The sequence below is a fragment of the Saimiri boliviensis genome, chromosome 7 (assembly GCF_048565385.1).
Source record: "Saimiri boliviensis isolate mSaiBol1 chromosome 7, mSaiBol1.pri, whole genome shotgun sequence".
In the NCBI taxonomy this organism is placed as follows: domain Eukaryota; kingdom Metazoa; phylum Chordata; class Mammalia; order Primates; family Cebidae; genus Saimiri; species Saimiri boliviensis.
In genome coordinates, this window is record NC_133455.1 from 78,328,147 (window position 1) to 78,353,263 (window position 25,117).

The window sequence follows — 25,117 nt, forward strand, 5'->3', positions numbered from 1 at the left end:
GTTTTGTTTTAATCCCACCAGGATGTTTGAGCTCTGTGTGTTTGTTTCTGTTAAGAAAGAATGACGTATTTTTGGTAAAATTTGGTCAAAACCCATTGTAATTTTTGGCTTTTATTCCGAGTGAAACCAAACCAGTGCTTATTCAAATGTGTATACTTAAGATGCAACTAATGTCATATCTTTGTAGAGTCCCACAAATGCGCCTTTCCAAAGGAAAACTATTGCTCACCTTGAGGCAGCATTTGAGGGCTTAGATTTCGGCTAGACTTCACAAAATACTCACCTAATGCGGTTTACTGGATTCCATTCTGTCTACAGTGTGTATGTCTAGTGACTTCCCTTGTTTTTCCATGCATATCCTTCTGCTGTTTTATTTGGAAAACACTCTTTAAACTCAAGGAAAATAGTGTATTATACACAAAGTCAAAACTGGCAGCTCACAGATCTGTTTTGTTTGGCTCCCAAAGTTTTGACCCTTTTTTTTTTTTTTTTTAAATGACCTGGCCACTCTGGCCCTGCACTGCCTCATGAATGGAAGAGCTGGGGCATTTGAATTCTACTTCGCCAGAGTCATTCAACTCCCAGTCCTCTTACACTGGACTGTTTGTGTTACCTATCTGGCCTCCATAGGCCTTTGAGTTTGTGACCCTTAATGTATACCTTTTTAGGCATAGCACAACATCCTTGTAAACTTACAGAGTCAGGCGATGCTTTGTGAGGGTTCATTTTTTTTTAATTATCTGAAGAACTTGGGATGCTGAGGGAGGATCGCTTTAGCTCAGGAGTTCGAGGCTGCACTGAAGTGGGATGGTGCCACTGCACTTTAGCCTGGGCAACAGAGCAGGACCCTGTCTGTTAAAAATATTAATTTCTTAAAATAAAATTTTTTAAAACTTACTGCAAAATAAAACTTAAAAAGTAAATTTTAAGCATTCGCTGAAGAAGCAAATGAACTGGATTATTCTGTTTCTTGTGAGCATGACTACCGGTTTACGATTTGTTGGACACAAAAAAAAATTTACTGTGGTGGAATGGAATTCCCAAAGAAAGTGAGATTTAAATTAGATTTTTTATAATCAGCAGATACCATAAAAATAGAGGGAAGGAAAGATATTTCAATATAGTCAGGGTGCCTTGGGAGAATAGAATAGTTCGGTTATCACCCCAGTTCTCTTTGGGGATGAACCAATGGAGAAGGTGAGGTGATTCAGCAAGAAGCTTTGAGAGCCAAGTTGAGTTTTGTTACTGTGGTTTAGTACAATAAATACTGCAGGTCTCCAGGGCCTTGAGGCTGCATTGAACTATGATTACGCCACAACACTCTAGCCTGGGCAATGGAATGGGACCCTGTCTCCCCCACCTCCAAAAAAAAGTTGAGAATTTCACCCAAGTTTTAGAAAGCATGGACAGTGCAGCTAAGCAGAACATGAACCTTTTCACCAAATCTTAGTCTACCTTAAATAGTAGGCACCATCTGCAACAGGCCATATCTGGCCCATGAAATTTTTTTTTTTTTTTTTTTTTGAGACAGGATCTCACTCTGTCGCCCAGTCTAGGGTACAGAGGCACAATCACAGCTCACTGCAGCCTCAATCTCGTGGGCTCAGGTGATCCTCCCACCTCAGCCTCCCAAGTAGCTGGGACTGCAGGCATGCACCACCACACCTGGCTGATTTTTATATTTTTCATAGAGACTGGGTTTCACCACATTACCCAGACTTGTCTCTAATTCCTGGGTTCAAGCGACCCACCTGCCTTGGCCTTCCAAGGTGCTGGGATTGCAGGCGTGAGCCACCATTCCTGGCCTGAAAACTTTTGTTTGCTCTGCGGTGCTTGGGTTTTGAAAGTTATTTGCTGTTCTTTAGAAACTGTTAGGTTTTCATAAAAATGTCAATATGCAGGGTGGGCACAGTAGCTCACGCCTGTAATCCCAACACTTTGGAAGGCCAAGGTGGGCGGATCTCTTGAGGTCAAGAGTTCAAGACCAGCCTGGCCCACATGACAAAATGCCATTTCTACTAAAAATACAAAAATTAGCTAGTCATGGTGGCACATGCCTGTAGTCCCACTTACTTGGGAGGCTGAGACAAGAGAGTCACTTGAACCCAGGAGGTGGAGGTAGCCGAGATTGTGCCACTCTACTCCAGTCAGGGTTACAGTGCAAGACTCTGTCTCAAAACTATATATTTATCAATATCTGGCCTCTTTAAAAATTAGACGAACTGATCACACTAGACCTGTGTTATTACAGAACAATAACTGGCTTCCCTTAGACACAGAATGTGTGCTTCCTGTCTGCATGCTCTCCACTCAGCCCACTCACCTCATTTTCATGGGTTGCTTGGCCCTTAAAGATACTTGAGTTTGTATCACCTGCCTTAAAACAAAGAGAGCAGTATACACTTGCGAAATGGCCTCAGTATACTTACAAGTAGTAAAAGTTAAAAGGTTGGAGAAGAGCTTAGTTAAATTTGTGGTTGATGAAGATTCATAAGGAATTGTGACATTTATTGTCACTTCACAACTTTACATTCACCTGTTGAACTTTTTAAAATGCGGTTCGAGTTTTATTATGCTGCAAACTTGCATCCTTGGTACCTCAGGCTCACGATTCCAACTTCCAGCCGATCAGTCAGTGAATATTCATTAGTGCCCACTGTGTGCTGTGCATACGGAATTAAAGCAGGGCCTTCTGCCACACAGCCTTGTTCCCAATTATTGTTTTATTTTGATTACTTAACTGGTTATTAAAACTTTGAAGTGCAACATTAATAAATATTACTTTTGTTTTTGTTTTGTTTTGTCTGAGACAGGGCCCCACTGTCATCCAGGCTGAAATGCAGTGGCACAGTCACTGCAGCCTCAACCTTCTGGGCTCAGGTGGTTCTCCTGCCTCAGCCTCCCAAGTAGCTACTTTTTTATTATTTGTAGAGACAGTGTCTCTGCGAATTATTATTGCAAATAACAATTTTGAATTATTCTTCAATTTTTTTATTATTCGTGAATTTTGTTCAAAAACAAAATAGCATGCCCAGCTACTTTTTTATTATTTGTAGAGACAGGGTCTCCCTGTGTTCCCCAAGCTGGTTATACTCCCGGGATCAAGCAATCCTCCCATGTTGGCCTCTCAGAGTGCTGGGATTACAGGTGAGAGCCACAGCCGTCTTACATTATTCATTTCAGCCACCTGGACCAACATTGCTCTTAAAGGCAACATTTCAAAAGTAAACTAAGTAATCATTTATACCTTTTTCATTATAAACATTTTCTAAACACTTTCCACCCTAATATTGCACTGTTTTGTCTGCTTTCTCAAAGTTTGCATTTAACCTTGTTGTAGGGATTTCTGTTTAGGGGGTCGTTCCTTTTGCTTCATTCTTTCCAAGCTAGCCTCTGGAGTAATTCCCCATTCATTACAGTTCCCATTTCTTTAAGTTTCTCATTCCTCCCTTTATGTATACACAGCCAAAGAAAGAGAAAAACTACTTTAAGGAGAGCAACTACGCCTTTTGTATATTTTAGGACAGTGTTGATTTTTAGTAGATTGTCCCATTTTCAGACTATTTGTCCTAATGTTTGGTCCAGAAAATAAAGTTTTCATCAGCATGTCACTGCTGTGCTATGAGTAAAACCTTCTCCCATATAAACTAGTAAAACCTTATCAATGAGTAAAACCTCCTCGCATATAAACAACTGGTCTCTCTTAAATTATAGTAGATTTACCACCCTGAGGGGAACGTACAGTGAGAGAAGCCCATGATTTCTCAGCCAACTTGCGACAATGTTGAATGAATAGATAGCTCCACGTAAAATTTCCCAGCACTGTTTAAAGTCTTTCACCAGCAGTTTGCCAAGGAGTAGTTCACAGACTGATCCAAAAATACATTACTTACACAAGAGATTTTCAACAATAATGAGCAAGATTTTAGGCAAACATTTGAGACAATTTTCATGGCATGGGAAATCGAGGGAACTAAGATATTTCAGTTATAGCTCCTACCTAGGGTAGAAAAATTTCTTATCGGACCAGTCACCTCAGCAGAATCCCAGGTCATGTCAATCAGTGATCAAACTTTCACAGGCAATTCTCAGGGTCTTTTGAGACTTGATGTAAGATGTGAAGCTTGATAACCACTTAATTGTAATTGCTGTTTTAGATCTTCTCTGTGGCCTTAACTTCATTTTTGCTGATTTGAGTATCTTTGACTTACATGTAACCTTCTACTGATCAGCTAACAGGAAAATCCTAAGTAAAAAATAACTGCTATTTGTCCCTTAAGTGACATCATCTTCTTGGCCAAAATTAAAAATAGGATCAACTGTCTTTCACTGTAAACACACATTTATATTTTTCATTTCAAGCAAGCTTTAACTCACTGAAGGGAGGGCCTGGATCCAAGAGAAGTGAGAATTTCTAGGCTGGGTGTAAAAATGAGTCCTGGGATAGGGCACTCCAAAGAAAATGGCAGAGCTCAGGATGACTCTCAAAGGAGAAATCACTCATTTTCTCTGATGCATTGAGCATTCTTTGGCATCTATGATTTGCAAGGATGACTTCAGTGTTCACTGTTCATTCAGTGAACTTTTTCTGATAATTTGCTGTGTTTCAGGCACTGTGCTAGTCCCTGAAACTATAAAGATTAATAAATTATCACCGACTTCAAGTTGCCTCCATCATAGGTGGAAATATAAACCTCTAAACAGTGCAGCAAGTGCTTGTGAGAAACTGATTTGAGATCATGCTCCTTAGACCACACTCAGTGTCAAGTCCACCCATATGGGTCATTAAATCAGAGTCAGGGGTGGGCTGCAGGAAAACAGGTTTCCTGAGACACAGCTAAAGGCAGAGGCTTTGTTCTGAGAGTCCTGAGCAATGATGATGTTTTCTTCTTTTGATATATCATTGCTGAGAGTGAATTTTGTTCAAAGACAAGACTGCCCAGCATTTGTAAACATTACCTTAAATGGAAGTACATAAGTTATTAGTGTGAATTCTTCTGGAATGATGATGTGACATCCCCCACTCACCGCCTGCCCCCCCCCACAGAAAAAAAAAAAAAAGTTGTGGGACAGCCAACATTGGGCTGTTTTATTTAGATCTGGTAATGTCTACCCAAAACAAAAAGGGGAGGGGAAATTTGGATACAGAGACACAGGTGGAGGGAAGATGATAGGAAGAGACTTAGAAGATGGCCATGTCTAAGCCAAGGAGAAAGGCCTGGAACAGATTCTTCCCTTCCAGCCCTCAGAAGGAAACCACCCTGCAAACCTACACCATGATCTCAGACGTCTAGCCTCCAGCACTGTGAGACAATACATTTCTGCTGTTTAAGCCACTCAGTACCTGGTTTGCCGTAGCAGACTAACTGCATTCAGGGAATGAGACCATTGAAATGGCTGTCTTGTTCTCCCAGTGATGATAATATCCTGGTAACACAAAGGCAACAGAGCCAGTCCACAAAAGCCCACAGAAGTCACCTCTCCCACATTCGTTTTGACCCGCAGCTTAGAGTTCAAGCCACTTTGGGCAGTTTCTTCAATGCAGTACATTCCTCAGGTTTCTTACAAATCCTTTGTCAAGTCTTTGGCTTCTGCTTCCACCACACCCACCCATGTTTTCCTGCTGCTGATGGAGAGATGTTACAAGGCTCATATTAGCTGTTTCATATTTACCTCATTATGTTCCTCCCTGAGACTTATTAACATGGCTTGTGTGTGTCAGAAGCTGGTGTTACTGTCTGTTGCGAGCATCCCATGGGATGATATGCAGTCCCAGCCTCATATCTGGTGGCTTCTGTCACGTCCTTTATTACTGATCCTTCCAGATTTAACTGTGACATCATTGCTTCTGAGAAGGAAGTTGAAAAAAAGAAGAAAAGTGGTGTCGTTGATTGTGATTTTTCATATTCCTTGTGTGCATTTGATAATGCTGCTCTCTCTGGTTTCCTATACATAAGAACATGGTTCTAGTGAAACATTCTTATGTAACCGTCTGTCTCATAAACTCTGTGAGCACTCTTTAATTGCAAAATTCCAACAAATATACAGATTACAGTTGTCCCTTGGCATCCAAGGGGAATTGGTTCCAGGACCTCCTACAGATACCAAAATCAAGGATGCTCAAGTCCCTTATATAAATGCTGTGGTATCTGCACATAACCTACACACATTTTCCTGTATGCTTTAAATCATCTCTACATTACTTATATACCTAAAACAATATAAATGCTATGTAAATAGTTATACAATATTATTTTTGTTATTTTTGTTGTTGCATTATTATTTTTTATTGTTTTTTCCCCAAATATTTTTGAACCACACTTGGTTGAATCTGTGAATGTTTGAATACATGGATATGGAATCCACAGACAAAAAGAACTGACTATATTTGAAGACAAATTACAAATGTTTATTTTGGTTCATGATTATTTGGGGGGTTTTTTGGTTGTTCAGATGGATTTTGAGTTTTTTTGGTTTAGCAGCTTTTTTTCTCATTGTTTTCCTTTAATTGTCATTGTGTTTTAATTAGGTACATATCAGAGCACCTTATTGCACCTTACATCAAGTTATTCTTATACTTCACCTCACCAGTATCTGCAGAATATTTCTGTGTGTTTGGAAGTTCTGCTCTGCCTTCCAGAGCAAAAGGAGCTGTAGTTCTTTCCAGAAGTTTTGCTATTTAAGCCACTTGTTGAAAAAGATTAACTGCTACTGCTGTTGCTTAATGGTTTTCAAGCATGTCCCATCATTTTCATTCCCACTCTTACTTTGTTAGATCAAGGTCTCATCATCTCTCAATGGGACAAGGGTCTCCTGACTAACTTTCCAGCTTTCTGTCTCTTTCCCTTTTATTGTTCATTAATTCTGGGATCTTTTAAAAATGAAAATCCAAATTGTCCTTTCTGGGTGTTAGTGGCTCCCTGTTGATTCTCAATTAAGTGTGGTATATGAGGGCCTTTATTTTTGTTTTTTTTTTTTAATTTTAACCTCAGTATCATACAATAGGAAGTGCCTGTATTAGCTAGTCATCTTCTCTAGATGCTGTGCACTCCTACTTCTCATAAAAGGCTAGTTGTTATAGCCCAAGGATGCCAGGGTCTCTCTTTTCCCATTTTTTCCTCTGCCGGGAATGCCTTTTTCTGGTGAACACCTACCCACCCTTTAATACATGCTCAAAATGTATTAAATGAATGATGCCTTCTGTGACTTGCTCAGACAACATGGTATACTCTTTCACCTGTATTTTCTTACACATTTGTCAATATCAAGAGATTAATTGAATAAAGAAGTAATGGCATTTACTTTATAGTATTTTAATTTCTACATGTCAGCACAAGTAAAGACGTCCATTTTTTTAAAGTATTATAAATATAAAATTTATGGAGTTGTGGATAACATAGTCAAATACTTTACCTTTAATATTTAGCCATTAACTTAGTTTTGCATAAATATTTTAAATCACATATTATACAAAATAGTGTCTTAATTTAGAAAAACTATTTTTTTCTCATTTTTACAATTGTATGGAGACTCTTCATATATCCTGATATAATGTTTGAGTCATCAAACACATTTGGAGTCATGAAGTACATTTTTCTCAGAGTAAACTATCGTCACATCTATTTATTTGAAATATAGTGCTTTTAAAATTTGTGCATGATAATGTCAGTAGAAATTTGTCTACAAGCCACAAGAACCTATTTGACTAGCGTAGGATGGTGGCTCTTTTATTCAGTCTATAGATACATAATAACCTCCTTAAAGTAATTAATTACAGTATTTTTAATGATCTATAATATGCTTTTATTTGCCAACAGTATCTACCCTTTACATTATGCATAACCCCAGGAATAATGACTGTCTATTAAATTTCTATGCCTTCTTTTTTTAAATATTAATTCCGTCATATGACTTCTAAGCATCCAAACTAGTACTAATTGCTACTCTTTCTTTCCCAAACATTATTTTGTTCAAAAAAAAAAAAAAAAAGTAATTGAAAAGATTTCCACTTCCTGTAATGGTGGACTGGGTCACTCAACTGATTCTTTCAAATTCCATTGTCTAGGACAAGATGCATGGTCAAGCCTGAAACCTGTGACAGGGAACCATATCTTCCCAAAAAGGAAGAGCACTGAATATTTTGAACAGTAATAAAATCCAGAGATTCTGAACTATTAGTGCCCCTAATGGTTTGGGAAAATAAACATTCTCTTTGGAAGATAACCTCACCTTTGACTTCAAGTAACTCTACAAAAATATCTACCAAAGATCATTAGATAAGGAGATAAGACCATGAGTGATAGCCAGAAGAAATAATAGACAATAGAAACACACCCACAGGAACTCCAAATATGGGGATTATCAGAAATAAATGATGAAAGAACTGCTTACAGTATTCAGAGAGGTAAAAGCCAAGCTTAGATATCATCAGGAAATCATAAGCAGTGAAATAACAGATTTGAAAATGAGCCACATAGGAATTCTAGCACTGAGAAATAACCAAAATGTAAAAAGAGGTGGGTGATTTTAATATCAGAGAGAGCTAAAAAAAAGTAAGTCATCAAAGTAGAAGACAAATGAGAAGAAATAATAAAAATACACCATCAAAAAACAAAGGATAATAAAATACAGAAGAGTAAGTAAGAGATATAGAGAACACAGTGATATCTAGTATACTAACTGAACTCCCAGAAAGAAAAATTTTTTGTGCAGTGGCACGATCTTGGCTCACTGCAACCTCCCACTCCTAGGTTCAAGCAATTCTCCTGTCTCAACCTCCCAAGTAGTTGGGATTACAGGCGCACACCACCATGCCTGGCTATTTTGTATTTTAGTAGAGATGAGGTTTCACCATGTTGGCCAGGCTGGTCTCAAACTCCTGACCTCGAGAGATGCACCTACCTTGGCCTCCCCAAGTGCCACTGTGCCCAGCCCAGAAAGAAAATTGTGAATATAGAGTCAATATTTGAAAAGATGAAAGCTGCAAACTTCCCAAAGCCTCTGAAAAACATCACACAAATTCAAGCAGTCCAAGAAATTCCGGGCAGAATATATTTTTTAAATCCTTACCTAGATATATTACAGTGAAATGTAGAAACTCAAAGATGAGTAGAAAATTATAAAAGCAGCTGGAAAAGGAAAACAGATTTTATTCAAAGCAATGACAGACTGACAGTAACCTTCTCGTTCAGCAGGAACATGGAAGCCACAACAGAGTACAGTGATATCTAATATACAAAAAGAAAATAACTGCTGCACAGAAAAAGATCTTTAATAAATGAAGGTGAAATAAAAGACACTGTCAAGTCAACAAAACAGGCACATACTAAAAAGGATGTTTAAAGAGTACCCTTAAAATAGAAGCAATGGAGATCAAAGAATGTAACAAATTCATGGATGATAGTGAATGACTATTGACTATATAAAATAATAATGTTTTAAATTTAAATATATATAAATATTTACATAGGTTCTATTATAATACATTACAAAAATAGCATTCAAATCAGGAGGAGTAAATGAAGTTAAGGTATTCTAAACTCGTTATATTGTGTGAGAGAAAGAAAAAGCTATCAATTAACATTACACTTTGAAAAGCAAAGGTGGAATATGACCTTCAGTGAAAAAAAGGCTACCAGAAGATTAATAAATAAATCAGCTCCTAACAGATAACATAAAACACTATCTTTCTGGCTATGAGATAGGAAAATATTTCTTAAATAAGACACAAAAAAACTAATCAGAAAGGAGAGAACTGATAAATGCATTACATTAAAATTAGAATCTTTGTTCATCTGGACACTATTGAAAGAGGGAAAAACCACAGCACAGAGTGGGAAAAAAATATTTGCAACACATATAACTACAAAAAGACTCACATCCATATCAACAAATCATTAAGAAAAAGACTCATAACAGAAAATGGAGTGAGAGATTTTAACAAAGTGTTCTCAATGAAGGAGATCCAAATTGCCTTAAACATATGATAATGTGCTCAATCTCATGTATCAGGGAATTGCATATTCAAACCACAGTGAGATACCACTGCACACCCAACACAATTGTTTAAATTTAAAAGAAAGACTGGCAATACCAACTGTTGATGAGGATGTGGAATAGCAGGGATTCTTCCGCTCTGCTGGTGAGAATATAAATTACAATCATTTTGGAAAACAGTTTAGAAGCAATTCTATTCATATATGTGTGACCAAACAAAAATGTGTTTATAGCAACATTATTCAAAATAGCCCGCAACTAAAAATAAACCATCTATCGATAGTAAAATGGATGAATTACAGTGTATTCGTACAATGAATACCAATGAAATATGCGTATCTCATGTTGAGCAAAAGGAAGGCAAAAATACATGCTGTAGGATTTCATTCATGTAAAGTGCAAGAAAGGGCAAAACTGACATTTGATCTTAGTAATACACTTAATTAGTACTTTGAGGAGGAAAGGGTATGGTTGTACGGTAATTGGGAGAGGCACAAGCCAGGCTTTTAATACGCTATTTCTTGGTCTGATTGGTATTCACATGGGTGAGTTTACTCTGTGATAATTCATCAAGCTGCACACTTATGGTCTGTGTGTTTTTCTATATGTAGTTTGACTTCATTTAAAAATGTTCTTTAAGACAAAGTGATTGAGAGACTACCTAGTAATATATGGGATTTTTAAGGACTGAAATATAAAGTGATAACCTCCTTAGGATGATTTTAAAGAAATCCTTCCCTTAAACTGGTGATATGGACTATTTTTTTTCCCTTTGTTTCTCTCCTAGTAGACTGTCAATTTGTTGGGGGCAGGACCTGTGTCCTCATCTCTGCCTGACAGAAGGAACTTTCTCTGTTTGTGGGATTCATAAAATAATGTACTAACATGAGAAATGTATTTCTGTTTCCAGGTTAAGAAAACGACTGAAGCCACCTTGCAGACAATACAAGATATGGTCACTATCGAGGACTATGATGTTTCTGAATGCTTCCAGCACAGTCGTTCCACAGAATCTGTGAAGTCCACTGTCTCTGAAACCTACCTGAGTAAGCCCAGCATCGCCAAGCGAAGAGCCAACCAGCAGGAAACTGAACAGTTCTACTTCATGGTACAACTGCCACTTCCCAAGCCACTCTACAGAGCTCAGATCTAGGATTCCCAAGGGCTGCTTCTATAATCACATCAGAATCATCTGGGGTTCTTTTTATTAAAATAGTCTCCTGTCTACCAGCAGAGCTCCTGATTCCATCAGTCTCAGAAGGAGTTTAGAAGTTATTTAGGAGTTAGAGGACTTCTCTAAAACAGTACTTTTAGCTGGGCACAGTGACTTAATGCCTGTAACTCAACACTTGGGAGGCTGAGGTGTGAGGATCATTTGAGCCCAGGAGTTTAAGACCAACCTGGACATCATGGCAAAACCCTGTCTCTACAAATCATACATACAGAAAGATAGATATATATATAGATAGATAGATAGACAAGACAGAAAGATAGACACACACACACACACACAAATTAGCTGGCAGGCATAATGATGCATGTGTAGTCCCAGCTACTCAGGAGGCTGAAGTGGGAGGATTGCTTGAGTCCAGGAGGCAGAGGTTGCAGTGAGCTGAGATGACGCTACTGCACTCCAGCCTGGGCAAGAGAGTGAGACCCCAACTCTAAAATTAAAACAAAAAAACAAAAAAATAGTACTTTTAAACTTTAATATCCATATGTCACCAGGATTGCTGGTTAAAGTGCCAGTTCAGAGGTCTGATACAGAAGGGACCTGAGAGTATGCATCTCTTCTAGGTTCCCAAGGGTTGGCTGATGCTGCTGGTCTGCAGACCACACTTCGAGTAGCAAGTTTCTAGGATCTGGAAGATCAAAGTGGCTGAATTTTAGATCTATGAAAAGTTCCTTTACATTGAATAATTTTTTTTAATTAATTTATTTATTTTTTGAGACGGAGTTTCGCTCTTGTTACCCAGGCTGGAGTGCAATGGCGCGATCTTGGCTCACTGCAACCTCCGCCTCCTGGGTTCAGGCGATTCTCCTGCCTCAGCCTCCTGAGTAGCTGGGATTACAGGCACGCACCACCATGCCCAGCTATACATTGAATTATTTTTAAAACTTAAAAATTATTCTTGTCTTTTGCAGAAACTCAGAGAATATTTGGAAGGCAGTAATCTCATTACAAAACTTCAAGCCAAACATGACTTGCTGCAGAGGACCCTTGGAGAAGGTGAGTTATTCAAAATGTATGAGAAGATGACCTGGATGATACATTGTATCATGTATGTATTCCAGAAAGAGTATGAATTGTGTATTTGTGCTTTAGGAAGCTGAGGATACTCTGTGTTTAGATTTGGTTTCATCTGTATATGTCATAAGCAAGTTCTGCTAGCACTATTTTCTTCTAAAGCCTGGTGCTAACCTTGAGGAAATGTAGTGAAATCTAGGGACAGCTAGAAATAATACCGAGCTCCTAGGGAGGGATCTTCAGAGCCAATCTTCGAAAAGTTTGGAGACGCTGCCCCTCCCTTACCTGCTGACCCCCCAGTCGCTTCTTCCTTCCCTCCTCAGGCTTCTGCACCCTTCCAGCCCCACCCTTGTTGGTTTTAATGGGTATTTGTTGTTCTATCTATTGCCTATTTAGACTCTGGAAACCAGCTAAACCAGTTTGGGTGATTTTTTTCCTTTCAGTAGGCATGGGCTGTAGTTGAGAAACAATCTTACAGTATAAGTAGATTGCTATGTGTAATAATAATGGCAAAAACAACAGCAACAGCTAACACTTGTAAGGCTTTCTCTGTGCCAGGCCTTGTTCTGAGCCATATATTCAACTGTACACTATTAATTTCTCCATTTTTACAAATGAGGAAACTGAGGGGAGACATGGGAATATAGGCAAAGGGGACTGTGTAAAGGTTATTGTTTCTCTTTGTCTTTATGAAATTTAAAAGGAAAAAAATAAATACAAGCAAAGTCCCTGTCTTAAGTACCTCATAGTCTGTAACTTTATCTTTCATTCACACCAGACCCTGCCAGAAGTTATAAAAAGTAAAAGAGAACATGGAAGGAAGTGGGAAATGAGAGGACTGAGTTGTGTGAGTAACTCAGGTCAAAAAAGAGATTGCCCCTCTTAGACCTAAATTCTTGCCTTCTACCATTGTAGAACCTTTGTTACCCATAAAGTTTCCCTCACCTTGTCTCCTGGTTTCCGCCAAAGAACTCATTGTCCTCAGGGAATGACCACATGGAGAAAGGTTACCGTGACCTAAGAACCATGTCTGACACAGTTAGGATGCTGGATTCCATGAGGCTAATTTCACCTAAAGGAAAAAAAAAAAAGCAACACTTAAACTACTAAAAAGTGTCTGTACAAAATAAAATAACCAAATACAATGTATGGACCTTTACACACTAGATTAAATTAGATTCTGAATGAAAAAGCAAAAGTTATTGAAAACATTATAAAGACAATTTGGGAAGTTAAAATATAGACTGTATATTAAATGAAATTATTGAATTAGTGTTAATTTTCCTAGATATGATCATGGTATTATGAAGAACATTCTTATTCTTAAGAAATGCTTTCTAAATTGTCATGATATCTGCAACTTACCTTCAAATGGTTCCAAAAAAAAAAAAAAAAAAAAAAAAACATAGAGGGAGAGAGAAAGAGAAAGAGAGAAGGTCCAGTCCGTGTCGCAAACGTTAACAACCAGAAAATCTACATGAAGAGGATAAGGATGCTTTCTATGCTGCTCTTTTAACTCTTCTGTAGGTTTGAACTTTAAAAAAAAAAAAAAAAAAAAGTCTTTTTATCTTTGAATAGTTTTCTTACAATTGTGTCCTCTTGTTTTTTCTTTTTCCCCCTCATAGTATCATATAAGCTCTTTTTTTTTTTTTTTAATTTTTCACAAATGTATTTCAAATGATACCCTCAAGGTCAGTTGCCAGCCCCAAAGCATAAATTATCCTAAGTGTAAATGAGCACTTACAAGCAAAAAGTCCTACCCTATGAGAATGGATATCACTTTACAAATTGTGTTTGAGAGGATGAAGTAGTAGGGGAATTCATTCTTGGCACTGCATGCAGATACATGTGTTAATATGCTTGGGGCCACATTCTAAAACTTTTATGGTACGTATTCAACATGGATTCTCTTGTGTCTCCTAGAGAGAAAGCCCTAATGGTTAATATTCTTTACATGTTATTTTTGGATAGGGCTATATTCTAGCCAATTTATTGAATCCACATGCCAAATTCCACCTTTAGCGGCTGAACTGCATAAATCTATATTATATGTTGTGAGCTGCAAGCCAGAATTTTTTTCTTTTTTTTTTTTTTTAGGTAGAATTTTGCTCTCATTTTCCAGGCTAGAGTGCAATGGCACAATCTCACCTCACTGCAACCTCCACCTCCCAGGTTTAAGTGATTCTCCAGCCTCACCTCCTGAGTAACTGGGATTACAGGCATTTGCCACCACACCCAGCTAATTTTATATTTTTAGTAGAGATGGGGTCTCACCATGTTGGCCAGGCCGGTCTCAAACTCCTGACCTCAGGTGATCCACCCACCTTAGCCTCCCAAAGTGCTGGGACTACAGGCATGGGCCACCATGCCCAGCTCAGGATTTCTTTATCTGGGAATTTCTTTCAATGGGCTCTGGTATTCCAGGGACACAAGCTGTGTTGAGGTGTGTAAGACCTTCACAGGACTCAATTTATGCTGCAGAAGAAACTGGATGGCTTTCATCCATCAGTAACAGGCACACTAGCCTCTGCCCACTGCTTGCAGACCTCTCTGCTCCCTAGCCCTGACCCTTCTGCAAGCTTGGTAGCACACCAATTGCTGGTCACTGCCTAAATTTGACACTGGCAACTTTGCCCAGAGAAAAGCTGAGCATGGGAGACGTGCCCCACCTTTTAGCTCAACCATTATAAGCCTGCCGGCTCTCCATACAAGCCCTTTTCATGTTAATAGGCTACACCAAAGGAGACCAGGAGAGTTCATGGTGCCCATCCCATGGTGAGATAATCCTGTGGTGAGCCGTTATGGAGGAATCTGAGTCTAGATTTGGCACAATAGGGTTACTAGTACAGGATTCAATGGTATCTTTGGGGACAGTCTTGACTTGGTATATAGAAATCGCCTCTCTGAAGTATACTAGACTCACCACTGCAAAAACTGCCTTTATAGTAAAACAAATAGAGCCTAACCCGAAGATTTAGCAGTTGCTCATACACAGCAGAATCTGTAACTACAGACATGTGTTTGGCCTGCCTTACTGCTCGATTTTTGGCAGGCTGCCAGTGGCCCAGTGAGTTCTTTGATTTACAACATTGCGATGTACAACTAGACTGGGCTCTTAAAGTGGCACTGTCAAAATTCAGAATTCCAAATCTTTGAAAACTACTGAAATAGAAACACGTAATGAGTTGTTAAGACCAAACTCGTCATTATCATTTTCTTCATCCCTCAGCAACACCATTATATCTTTTTGTGATGTAATTTGTTTTTAAATCATAGAAGTTAAACTGACCACAGTAAATGAGATATACATCTAGAAAACTGAGAACCTGAATTGCTTTTTCTTTTTCAGTAATGAGCCTTAATATTCACATTGGCTTCTTTGTGTGCAGCATTTGGAGTTAAGGGAGTGTAAATATCAGTGCAATTTTGCTAAACACAGAAAATCTGACACTAGGAGCTGAGCTCCATGTTACATTGCTTCTTGCCCTGGACGTAAGATTTCTGACAAAGGAATTTAATAGGTTATCCTCACACAATCCATTGTCTGTTTCTGAGAAGGAGTACAAGTATACTTTCAAAAGGGAACTGATTGTGAATAATTATGGTTTTTTTAGAAAAGCACTGCAGTAGTTGGTATTCTTAAGGAAGAAAAAGGACTGGAAAGTAATGCCAGGAGTTCTCATCAGTCATTCTTTAGGGAGCAAATCCAAGATACCTGGGTCTCATTTGAGCTATACACATTTTAAGTATTTTATCTATTTTTTTTTAAATATCAGATTAGCACTAAGCTATATTTTGGTTTTCCAAATTAACTATATGTAGGAGATAAAATGCATTTAGGTGTGAAAAATAATTCACTTCATAATTCTCACGTGAAATTTAAGAGTAGCTAAAAAAAAAAGTTTGCACCAAAAATGGCCCACGTTAATCCTGGGTCATTTTTTCTTTCCAAATGGTTTGTATGGCGGGGGAGGGCAGAGACGGGGAAGGAGTGGTCTGTTGTTTTTAATAATTAATAGCTTTCCAAAGAAAATGATTGAAATCTAATCCTCAGACCGCTGGAAGCTTTCACATTTCTCTGGGAAGGAGAGTTTTCTAAGCTTGTGTGTTATTGATCTATTAATGATGATACTGATTAAAAAATAAAACCTCATTCATCAGTTGAGACACACTCAAGACTATTAGTTGAAAAAACGATGGATGTGGTAGTGCAGTTATGTTGTGAATGATAGTTCTTGCAAAGTTTGCCCTTGGTTCATTATTCAAAATGTATCTTTTATGGGTTTTTAATTTTTGATCTCATACTATTAACTACAGATGGGTGGAGCAAAATAATTTTTAGCATTTTACATATTTTCTAAATCTAAGGAATAATGTGGGATTTTTTTTAAAAAAAAGCATAATTTCAAAGTTATAACACATTTCATTTCTAAGGAATTCTTACTGGCATCATTATCATTGAGTCACTTGAAAGTGATTACCTATGTTATCAAATATACATTTATAGATATTAATTTAATAATGTACGTATTTATAAAATTTATTAAAGTTATTTAAATATTCAGTATTTTGTATTTGGCTTTAGCCATATGAGGCAGACAGAATTGTAAGCCGTAATCCTTACCTGTCTTCTAGGATCTTTTGAAGTATTTGCCAGGAAATAAAGACTTAACATTTTTAAAGGTAGTACATTATAGTGCTTGAGAGCTAGTACATTATAGTGCTTGGGAGCTTAGGACTGGGATTAAAACAAACCTGGACCCAAGCGCTACGCCCACTTCATACTAATGGGCAAGTCATTTTTCTATATGCTCAGTCTTTTCAGTAAATAAAGATAGTAAGAGAAGCTACCTCATAAAGTCATTGTGAAAATTGTGAGTTAATATATGTAATATAAAGTGCTTATAATGGTGTCTAATAAATATTAGACATCGTTGTTTTTATCATTGTTACTAATATATATGGCATCATACCTAAAGACTTAATGCTGTAATAAAGTATGCAACATGACAGTATAATACAGCACAAGCCAGACAGTTTCTCTACCCTCAACCCTTTCACATTCCACCGCCTCACACTGGGTGATCTTATGTAGCTCCTATGGACCCAACACAACCTAAATGGTGGTGACACTCACATCTTTATCTCTAGCCCTGTCTTTTCTCTGTGCTCTAACCCTGTATAGCCAGCTTCCTGCTGAGCACTTCCATTAGGATATCCCATAAGGCACCACATACCACAGTCATCTCACCATCTGCCCCCTCTGCTTCCCAGCAGACCTTCGCTCCCATTCATGAATAGCTATAAATTATTCTGAAGGTCTATGTACACCTTCACTTTTTTCTTCTCTTCCAAAGTAGTAGAAGGCCAGCAAAAGGAAGGGACTTATAATTTGAATAAGTAGAACTGGAAGGAAAAGGAGGAGGAAAAGGAGAAAAAAATCAAATTCTTCCTCTTCCCTTCATCCCATTTCAACTCATGGCCATGAACTCAGTCTGCCAACACTTTTACTGTGGCCTGGCCCTATGTGAAGAAAGGTCTTAGATTTTAACTGTTTCCCCCTTGTTAATCAATATATATTAATCAAATCCTTTATGTTATTTGTTATTCAAGAGCAGATAATAGAGTAAAAGGCTCTGTTGCAGCCTGGGAGTGTTGATTCGCCATTCCCAACAAGCCAGCTTTCTTTGCCATTGTTATATTGGCCTTGCCCCAGAAATCTGAATCACTGCATTATGATATGATAGGCTGGGCTTAGCTGTTTGTGCTGCAACGTGACTATCCCCTGCCAGGTATATTTTCAAGCTGTTTCAGGACCGTATCATTTTGCAAACAAACCAGCTGAATGGTTCAACTTTCCCACATTCCTTCCCACCACTCTGCCCTAAACTTACAAAGCAACCGATAAACACATGCAAGCTTTAAATTACTGCAGATTGTGGGAGCACTGCAAAAATTCAGCCCTGTTCCTTAAAACAAGTCAAGAAATCCAAATGTATAAGCAATTCGTGTTTTGATGGACAGAGAACTCTGAAAGGCTTTTAGCTTACAAGTTGATGGAATGTAGTATCATTTAATGTCCTAGTACTTTAATATTTGCAAATGTCACTTCTGATTACAGACTGCAACTTCTCTCTAGTCCCTTGATTCAAATTATAGAAACAGCATCAACTTAGTCTAAGGAAAATTGAACCTTCCCAACTCTATTTGAACCCATGGTTCTCCCCAAAAAGTATCAATCAAAATAGAGAGAATAACTAATATGTAGATCTTGAATGTGTCTTATTTGTATTTCATTTTTGTGCTTACAGTTACGATCAGTTATTCTTGTTTCTTTTCTAAAAATAAAAATTAGGGTGGGGAGTTGGGGAGGGATAACGGGGAGAAATGCGAGATATAGGTGATGGGGAGGAAGGCAGCAAACCACACTGCCATGTATGTACCTATGCAACAATCTTGCGTGTTCTTCACATGTACCCCAAAACCTAAAATGAAGTAAAATATATTTTTTAAAAAATTTTAAAAACCAACAAAACCTGCCTCAAATTGCCAAGTGAAACAGGTTTCTCAGATCTATAGAAGTTATTAAATTTTATGTTTAGATTTTATGACGTTTATTTTGAATTATTTGTCTATCTTCATATGCTATCCTTATGTTTTCTATCATGAAAAAAATGTGTAAGTTATTATAAACTCAGCATTTTAAAATAAAGGGCAGGTGATACAAAAGAATAGCACATACATTCCACTGATTCCATTCTGTTTACTTACTTTAATTTTTTTCCTGCAGGTCATAGAGCTGAGTATATGACTACAAGGTAGGAAAATATTTTATCATAATTTATAACATGTTTCACTTTTCTCTTTAACAAGAAGCAACCATTTCAGTGCTGAAAGAATTAACATATTTTGTTAATGAATACGGGAGATAGTTTTGGCTTGACAAAGCATAGCAACATGAAATGTTTGGGCTTTTCACAAGACTAGATATGTTCTGGCTTAAGTGTTTCCCTCTGGAATTGTAAAGCTCTTTAATAAGCAGAGACAGTAACAAAAACGTAAGTTAAACAGGCTTGGTGTATCTAATCCAGCACACTTTAAGTGTTTCTTAATGGTGTGACAGGACTTTTGATTTGATAGTTTAATTTAAAAAACAATATGATGTGTACATCTATGCATAGTAAAAAGTATAATTATTTTCTATTCCTATTTTCTTTTGGTCATATAAAAATTATAGCTGAACAGGCGCAGTGGCTTAGTCTGTAATCCCAGCACATTAGGAGGCTGAGAGGGCTGGATCACCTGAGGTCAGGAGTTCAAGACCAGCCTGGCCAACGTGGTAAAACCCTGTCTCTACTAAAAATACAAAAAAAAAAAAAAAGCCAGGTGTGGTGGTGGGCACCTGTAATCCCAGCTACTCAGGAGGCGGAGGCAGGAAAATCACTTGAACCCGGAAGGCAGAGGTTGCAGTGAGCCAAGATCGTGCCACTGCACTCAAGCCTGGGTGACAGAACGAGACTCATCTCAAAAAAAAATTAAAAATAAAAATAAAAATCAGACCTATATTGAATATCCTTAGGATTTTAGCTCTCTCTCTATAGTCTCCATTTTGATTCACTTTAAACATTTAACTTGTAACCCATATTCCCATATTGTACTTTCTTCATTCAGGGGAGGATTGTAAAGCTCCTACAGAAGGAAGAGCCATTTGGGCAGCAGATTCCAATTTGGGTTGGAGAAAGTTTGCGGCAACTTTTATTTTTCTGTCACCATTTGTGCAACAGCCAGAAATTATCTAATTAGCATAGCAAGATTTTGCACTTTTGAAGTTGAGTTCTCTTTGAAATGAGAGGCATTTAGAACCCTAGTATATCTGTTGCAATAATTGGCAAGTTGACTTTCAAAGATCTATAATGTTACTGCTGGGCGGCTTATTCATAAGGAAGCCCCTTGTAGTTCTTGGTAAACCAACTAGAAAGATACAGCTCCTAACTTTTCCAAACCTAACCAAAGAAAAAAAACACTGAGGTTTTTTTTTCACCGTGTCAGCGAAAAAGAGGACTATTACCTCTACGTGGTAATATGCAGCTTATAGAGATGTTTTCATCTATAGTATCTCCTTACACTATCAATTATTTTACCTGTTGTTTTCTCAATTATAATTAATGTAAGGCATTTCAAAAAAAAGATTTTTTAAAAACCAGAAATGTAAATATATTAATTTGCAATGAGAGCTAAAATTGCCAAATAGACTAGATATTCACATCAATCTGACCAGTACTTCCTCTCATGTGGGCATCCTCTATAGGAAACCAGTGATCAGGAAGTCATGTGCTAGGCACAGAACCAGAATGGGTCATGCCATTGGAATGTTGAATGGTCCTAGATCTGTTCACTTGATGTAGGCATAGCAGAGCCAGAATCATCAGACCTCCACCGTGGAAATTACTCGGATAAGCACTCAGGCAGTTCATTTTTATTCCAAGTTCCTCTCACAATTTTTGTGTGTTCACATTTAGCATACTTGAGAATCCTTTGGAGAGGTGATTTTCAGGCCTTTGATAGAAGACTCAGAAGATATCCCTCCATTAGTCAGGATTACCCTGCATCTCCCAGTCATGCGGGGACAATGATTCAGTGCATTGGAGGTTTTTGGCTCCAGCTACAAGATTGGCTTGCTCCGTGAATCAGTGACCAAACAAAATTCTAATCTCCTTAGCTTTGTCAGCTTCTCCAGATATCACCAGATGTGAAGCTCTCTTGGACCTTGTTGTCATAACCACATTTTCTAGTTTCTGTGTTTAATGCTTTGATATCTTGGGGCCTTGCTGACCCCGGAAGGACTTCTGACCCTGGAAGGGGTCAGCAAGGCCTCAAGATATCAAAGCATTAAACACAGAATTGGTTAATCCACCCAAGATTAGCCAATTCATAGCAGTAGTAAGGACTGGCTTGCAAGTGTGCCTTTTGTATGCAAGCCTGGTAATCCACAGCACCTACCTCCAACCACCTCCTTCATTAGGTTCTCACACTTAGGGCCACTATTCCCCTTCCCTAATCCCAGGGCCAGGTATGGGACAATTTAGGGATAGTCCCTATGTCCCAGAACCCATGGAATCATTCAAACTAACCTATTCTAAACCTGCTTGCCCAGCTTTTCCCATTCCCTCCAGTGAGAACCACAATAAAGACTCTTGCTCACATTTCCTTTACCCCTTCTGCCTCCTGACCAACCCTGATGTTTCCTTCTGCTGCCTCCCCGGTAGTGGGGCATGTCCCCAACTCTTGGGAACTGTGAGTAACTATCTTGTCAGTAATAGTTGTCTCCTGATCCTCGGCCTCACCATACCTGAATAAAAATAAAATCATCAATCAATCAATCAATAAAATCCACATTTTAAGACACTTAAAGGAGTGGATGAAATCAAGTACATAGGATTAAACCCTCTGGTGGTTGGTTGTTTTGTTCTTTTTACACCTATAAGATTCCTTCCTCTGTGAATGGCACAGAATTCATTGTATAAAAGAGATCTCAGAAATTTCAGCTGTGGTAGGAGAGAATACATTGCCTGGTAGAAGTTTCCATATTCTCTTCTAGATACTCTCAAAGGCTCCTTTTCACCTTACCAGCACCGTGGGACTTCAGGTGTGCTTGCTGTGCACCCCATTCATCGTATGAGCCCATCTCCTGGGAGGTCTTAGAATTTAGCTACGGAAGGCCATACCAGTATTTGTTTCCATACATGACAGTGTCTTGTGAAGCTAGTCAGGCTTCCGCGTAACTTCTTGGGATTTGGTATACGAGCCAGACTTTCTGAACTTAAGCTAAATGAACTAAAAAAGATAAATTTTCCTAAAGAGTCTGAAGCTTAACGAAGGGCTTTACACAATTTCCAAGTATGGTGTGTATCCTCCTATAAGCCTTGCAATTAAGAAGGAGTTTTGTATTAAAACATCCAGAGACAGGTTTCAGGGTTCTCCTTCCTTGTATTTAATTCAGCACAGTAGAAGTTGAGTCAGGTAATTCTGGTCTTCTTTCCACTAATCGGAGAGAGCAGAAGAGATTCCCTTTCTGCAATAACAGGACAAGGTGATACAGAGTTTCTGAACATCCTGCATGCTGCACTGAATGTGCATATGTCAGAGAGAATGGCTTATTCACCAGAGCAGACAAGCAGACTGGAGAGGAAGAGAGTCTGCGGTGGCATAAACGAGTACATCCTCATGCTCTACAGATACTTAGATGGTAGAATCGTTTGTTCTAAAGAAATAGTAGTTCATGCAAGCCTGTATGTCCCCCAAATCAGAAAAAAGCAGTGAACCCAAACTATTTTTTTCACTTGTGACCCATTAATAGTTACTTTTGCATAAAATGAAATCCCATCACTACTAGAGGGGTATCAAACAGATACGATGTTATTTGCATTGGTATTTTGGGCTGAGTGAGGTGGCTCATGCCTATAATCCTAGCACTTTGGGAGGCCAAGGTGGAAGGATTGTTTGAGCCTAGGAGTTCAAGACCAGCCTGGGAAACACAGGGAGATGCTGTCCCTACAAAAAATTTAAAAATTCGCTGGGCATGATGGCATGCGCCTGTAGTCCTAGCTACTTGGGCTGAGGGGCTGAGGTGGGAAGATCCCTTGAGCCCAGAAGGTGGAGGCTGCAGTGAGCCATGATCATTCCCCTACACTCCAGCCTGGGTAATAGAGCAAGACGCTGTCTCAAAAAAAAAAAAAAAACATGAACCTAAAAATGTTATATTTAATTCTTCATTTGGGGGTCTACTGGAGCCCTAATCTTTATGACTGGTTGTATCTTACTGTGTGGCTTGTAAACCAAATAACAAGAATGCTGGTTTGTTAACATTTGGGCAAATAGCTAATGAGTCTACTTGGTAGTGCTTATAATTTTATAACAAACCAGCAAAGAAACAAATGTCAGCTGCAACATACAGGGAAACAGCAATGTGAATAAACAATTCATATGATTTTTGATACAGAAGTGAAAGTAAATAAATGGGAAACAGGAGGGATGTTTTCCCCTGTGACTGGGGGAGGGAAGGAACCCAAGATTCCCGTGTTTTGTAATTTTGATGTGACCTATAGATGTTTCATTTATTGTTTGATTTCTTCCATGCTCAGTAATTATATTCCCTTCCCTTAGGCCTCCAAATGTTCCCCCTAAGCCCCAGAAACACAGGAAGTCCAGGCCCCGCTCACAGTATAATACTAAGTTGTTTAATGGGGATTTGGAAACATTCGTCAAGGTACTGGCACCAGCCATCTGGGTGGCTGATCTCCACGCTTCTTAACTATAATGGTCTCAGCCTCTTGTAAGAAGAGGCAGGTCATTATGTCCAAGTCTGTCCTGGGGCTCTTTGCTTTCCCAGAAAATCAATATAATATTTCCTGAAGTCAGAGAGGAAAGAATATTTGGGTTGAGTGCCTTGAGAAGAGAGAATAAATATGGGTATTATGTGGGCACAAAAGAAAGCCCTCTTTATCTTTTTTTAAAGAGCCATAATTTGTACAGAAAGTTAAAAAGCAACCTGATAAAAATGTTGTCTTTTTACTCGTGCAAATGAGATGGCACAAAATAATTTTTAAAGTCTGCTTGTTAGGCTAGCTCTGAAGCACAGCAGGAGTTTTGATTTCCCATGACTTGAGGAATTCATTATATTGAATAAATTGTAAGGCCCTGTGATCTATACTTTGTATCTCTGCTGTGTTTACTCTTCGTCTTCTTTTTCATTCTGTATTTCTGATAATGCTTCTAGCCGAGGACGAAGGAACTCGCACACGAGACATCAGGTATAGTGCTAGAGGGACATGAGGGTGCAGCCTCCTTCACTGTCGGTATCATTTTCAAGTTGCGCTCATGCTTGGCTTTAATGAGATTGTTAAGGTTTTTAAAAGAAAAATGTTTGCAGTTGGAAATTAGACAGGTTTATAAATAGGTTTTACTTAGAAACTATAGAAATCAAACCCTAGGGGAAAAAAATGAGTACATTAAACCCTTAGTTTTTACATTATGTCTTTGGCAGATGTATCAAGTGTGATCAAGGGCTTTTATTAGGTAAAGTCAATGTTAAATATCAAATACACGTTTAATACTGGATTATGGACCCTAGCATGAATTTTACAAAAAAGAAAAGGGCTTGCTCTCTCCTTTAGAACTCACATTTTCTGGCATGGCTGTCATGTTTCTGCAAACTAAGTTCATTTAGGAAATCACATCATTAATAACCTCCCTTAATGATATGTTACAGGTGTCTTACTTTCTTAGGTCTGTTTATTGAATATGTGTACTAATAATTAAAGAAATGTGCATGTGGCATGTATATGGACAGATAGATATATACATACATAATATATAGATTAAAAACCTCTGGCAGCCTTAAAAATCAGCCCTACTCTGGAGTTAAGTGAAAAGCCACTGAAGAACTAAATAGCAATTACAAATCTACTGCCTTAAGCCTTAAACCCAGAAGAGCCTTATTGGCTCTAATTTAATATAAAATTATTGTCAAATTTGATTATCTAGTTTCCCAGCCCATGGCTTATAAGCAGGGGCAAATTAGATGGAGAGAGAGGAACAATAAAATGAAAGCAATGAGATATTCAGCTGAAGGCCTGGCAGAGAAAGAGAATAGAGAAAAGCTGCAAGAAGCAGACATAGAATTCTGTTGTATTTGATAATACAGTATGAGAATGGCTACTTAAGATGATAGGGAAGCACGTATTATATTTTTTTTTATATTTTTCATTAAGAGCAGTTAAAGGAAAGTAAATTGAGACACTAGAGAATAAATAAACCAGCTATCTTGGAAAATTCACCTACAGAAGCTCTTCACTGCCCAGATGGCATATTGAA

General features: G+C 38.2%; 1 protein-coding gene across 2 annotated transcripts in view; it reads left to right on the forward strand.

Moving 5' to 3' along the window:
• SRGAP1 (SLIT-ROBO Rho GTPase activating protein 1) overlaps positions 1–25,117 on the forward strand; it is a 321,930-nt gene that overhangs the window by 238,238 nt on the left and 58,575 nt on the right. The window contains exons 9-12 of one of the 2 annotated variants that reach the window (XM_074402841.1): positions 10,907–11,104; positions 12,142–12,226; positions 19,035–19,062; positions 24,021–24,054. In XM_074402841.1, the coding sequence (XP_074258942.1) occupies positions 10,907–11,104; positions 12,142–12,226; positions 19,035–19,062; positions 24,021–24,054 (345 nt within the window). Of the gene's footprint in view, positions 1–10,906; positions 11,105–12,141; positions 12,227–19,034; positions 19,063–23,407; positions 23,511–24,020; positions 24,055–25,117 lie in introns of both variants that reach the window. The other variant, XM_074402840.1, reaches the window with a different exon arrangement.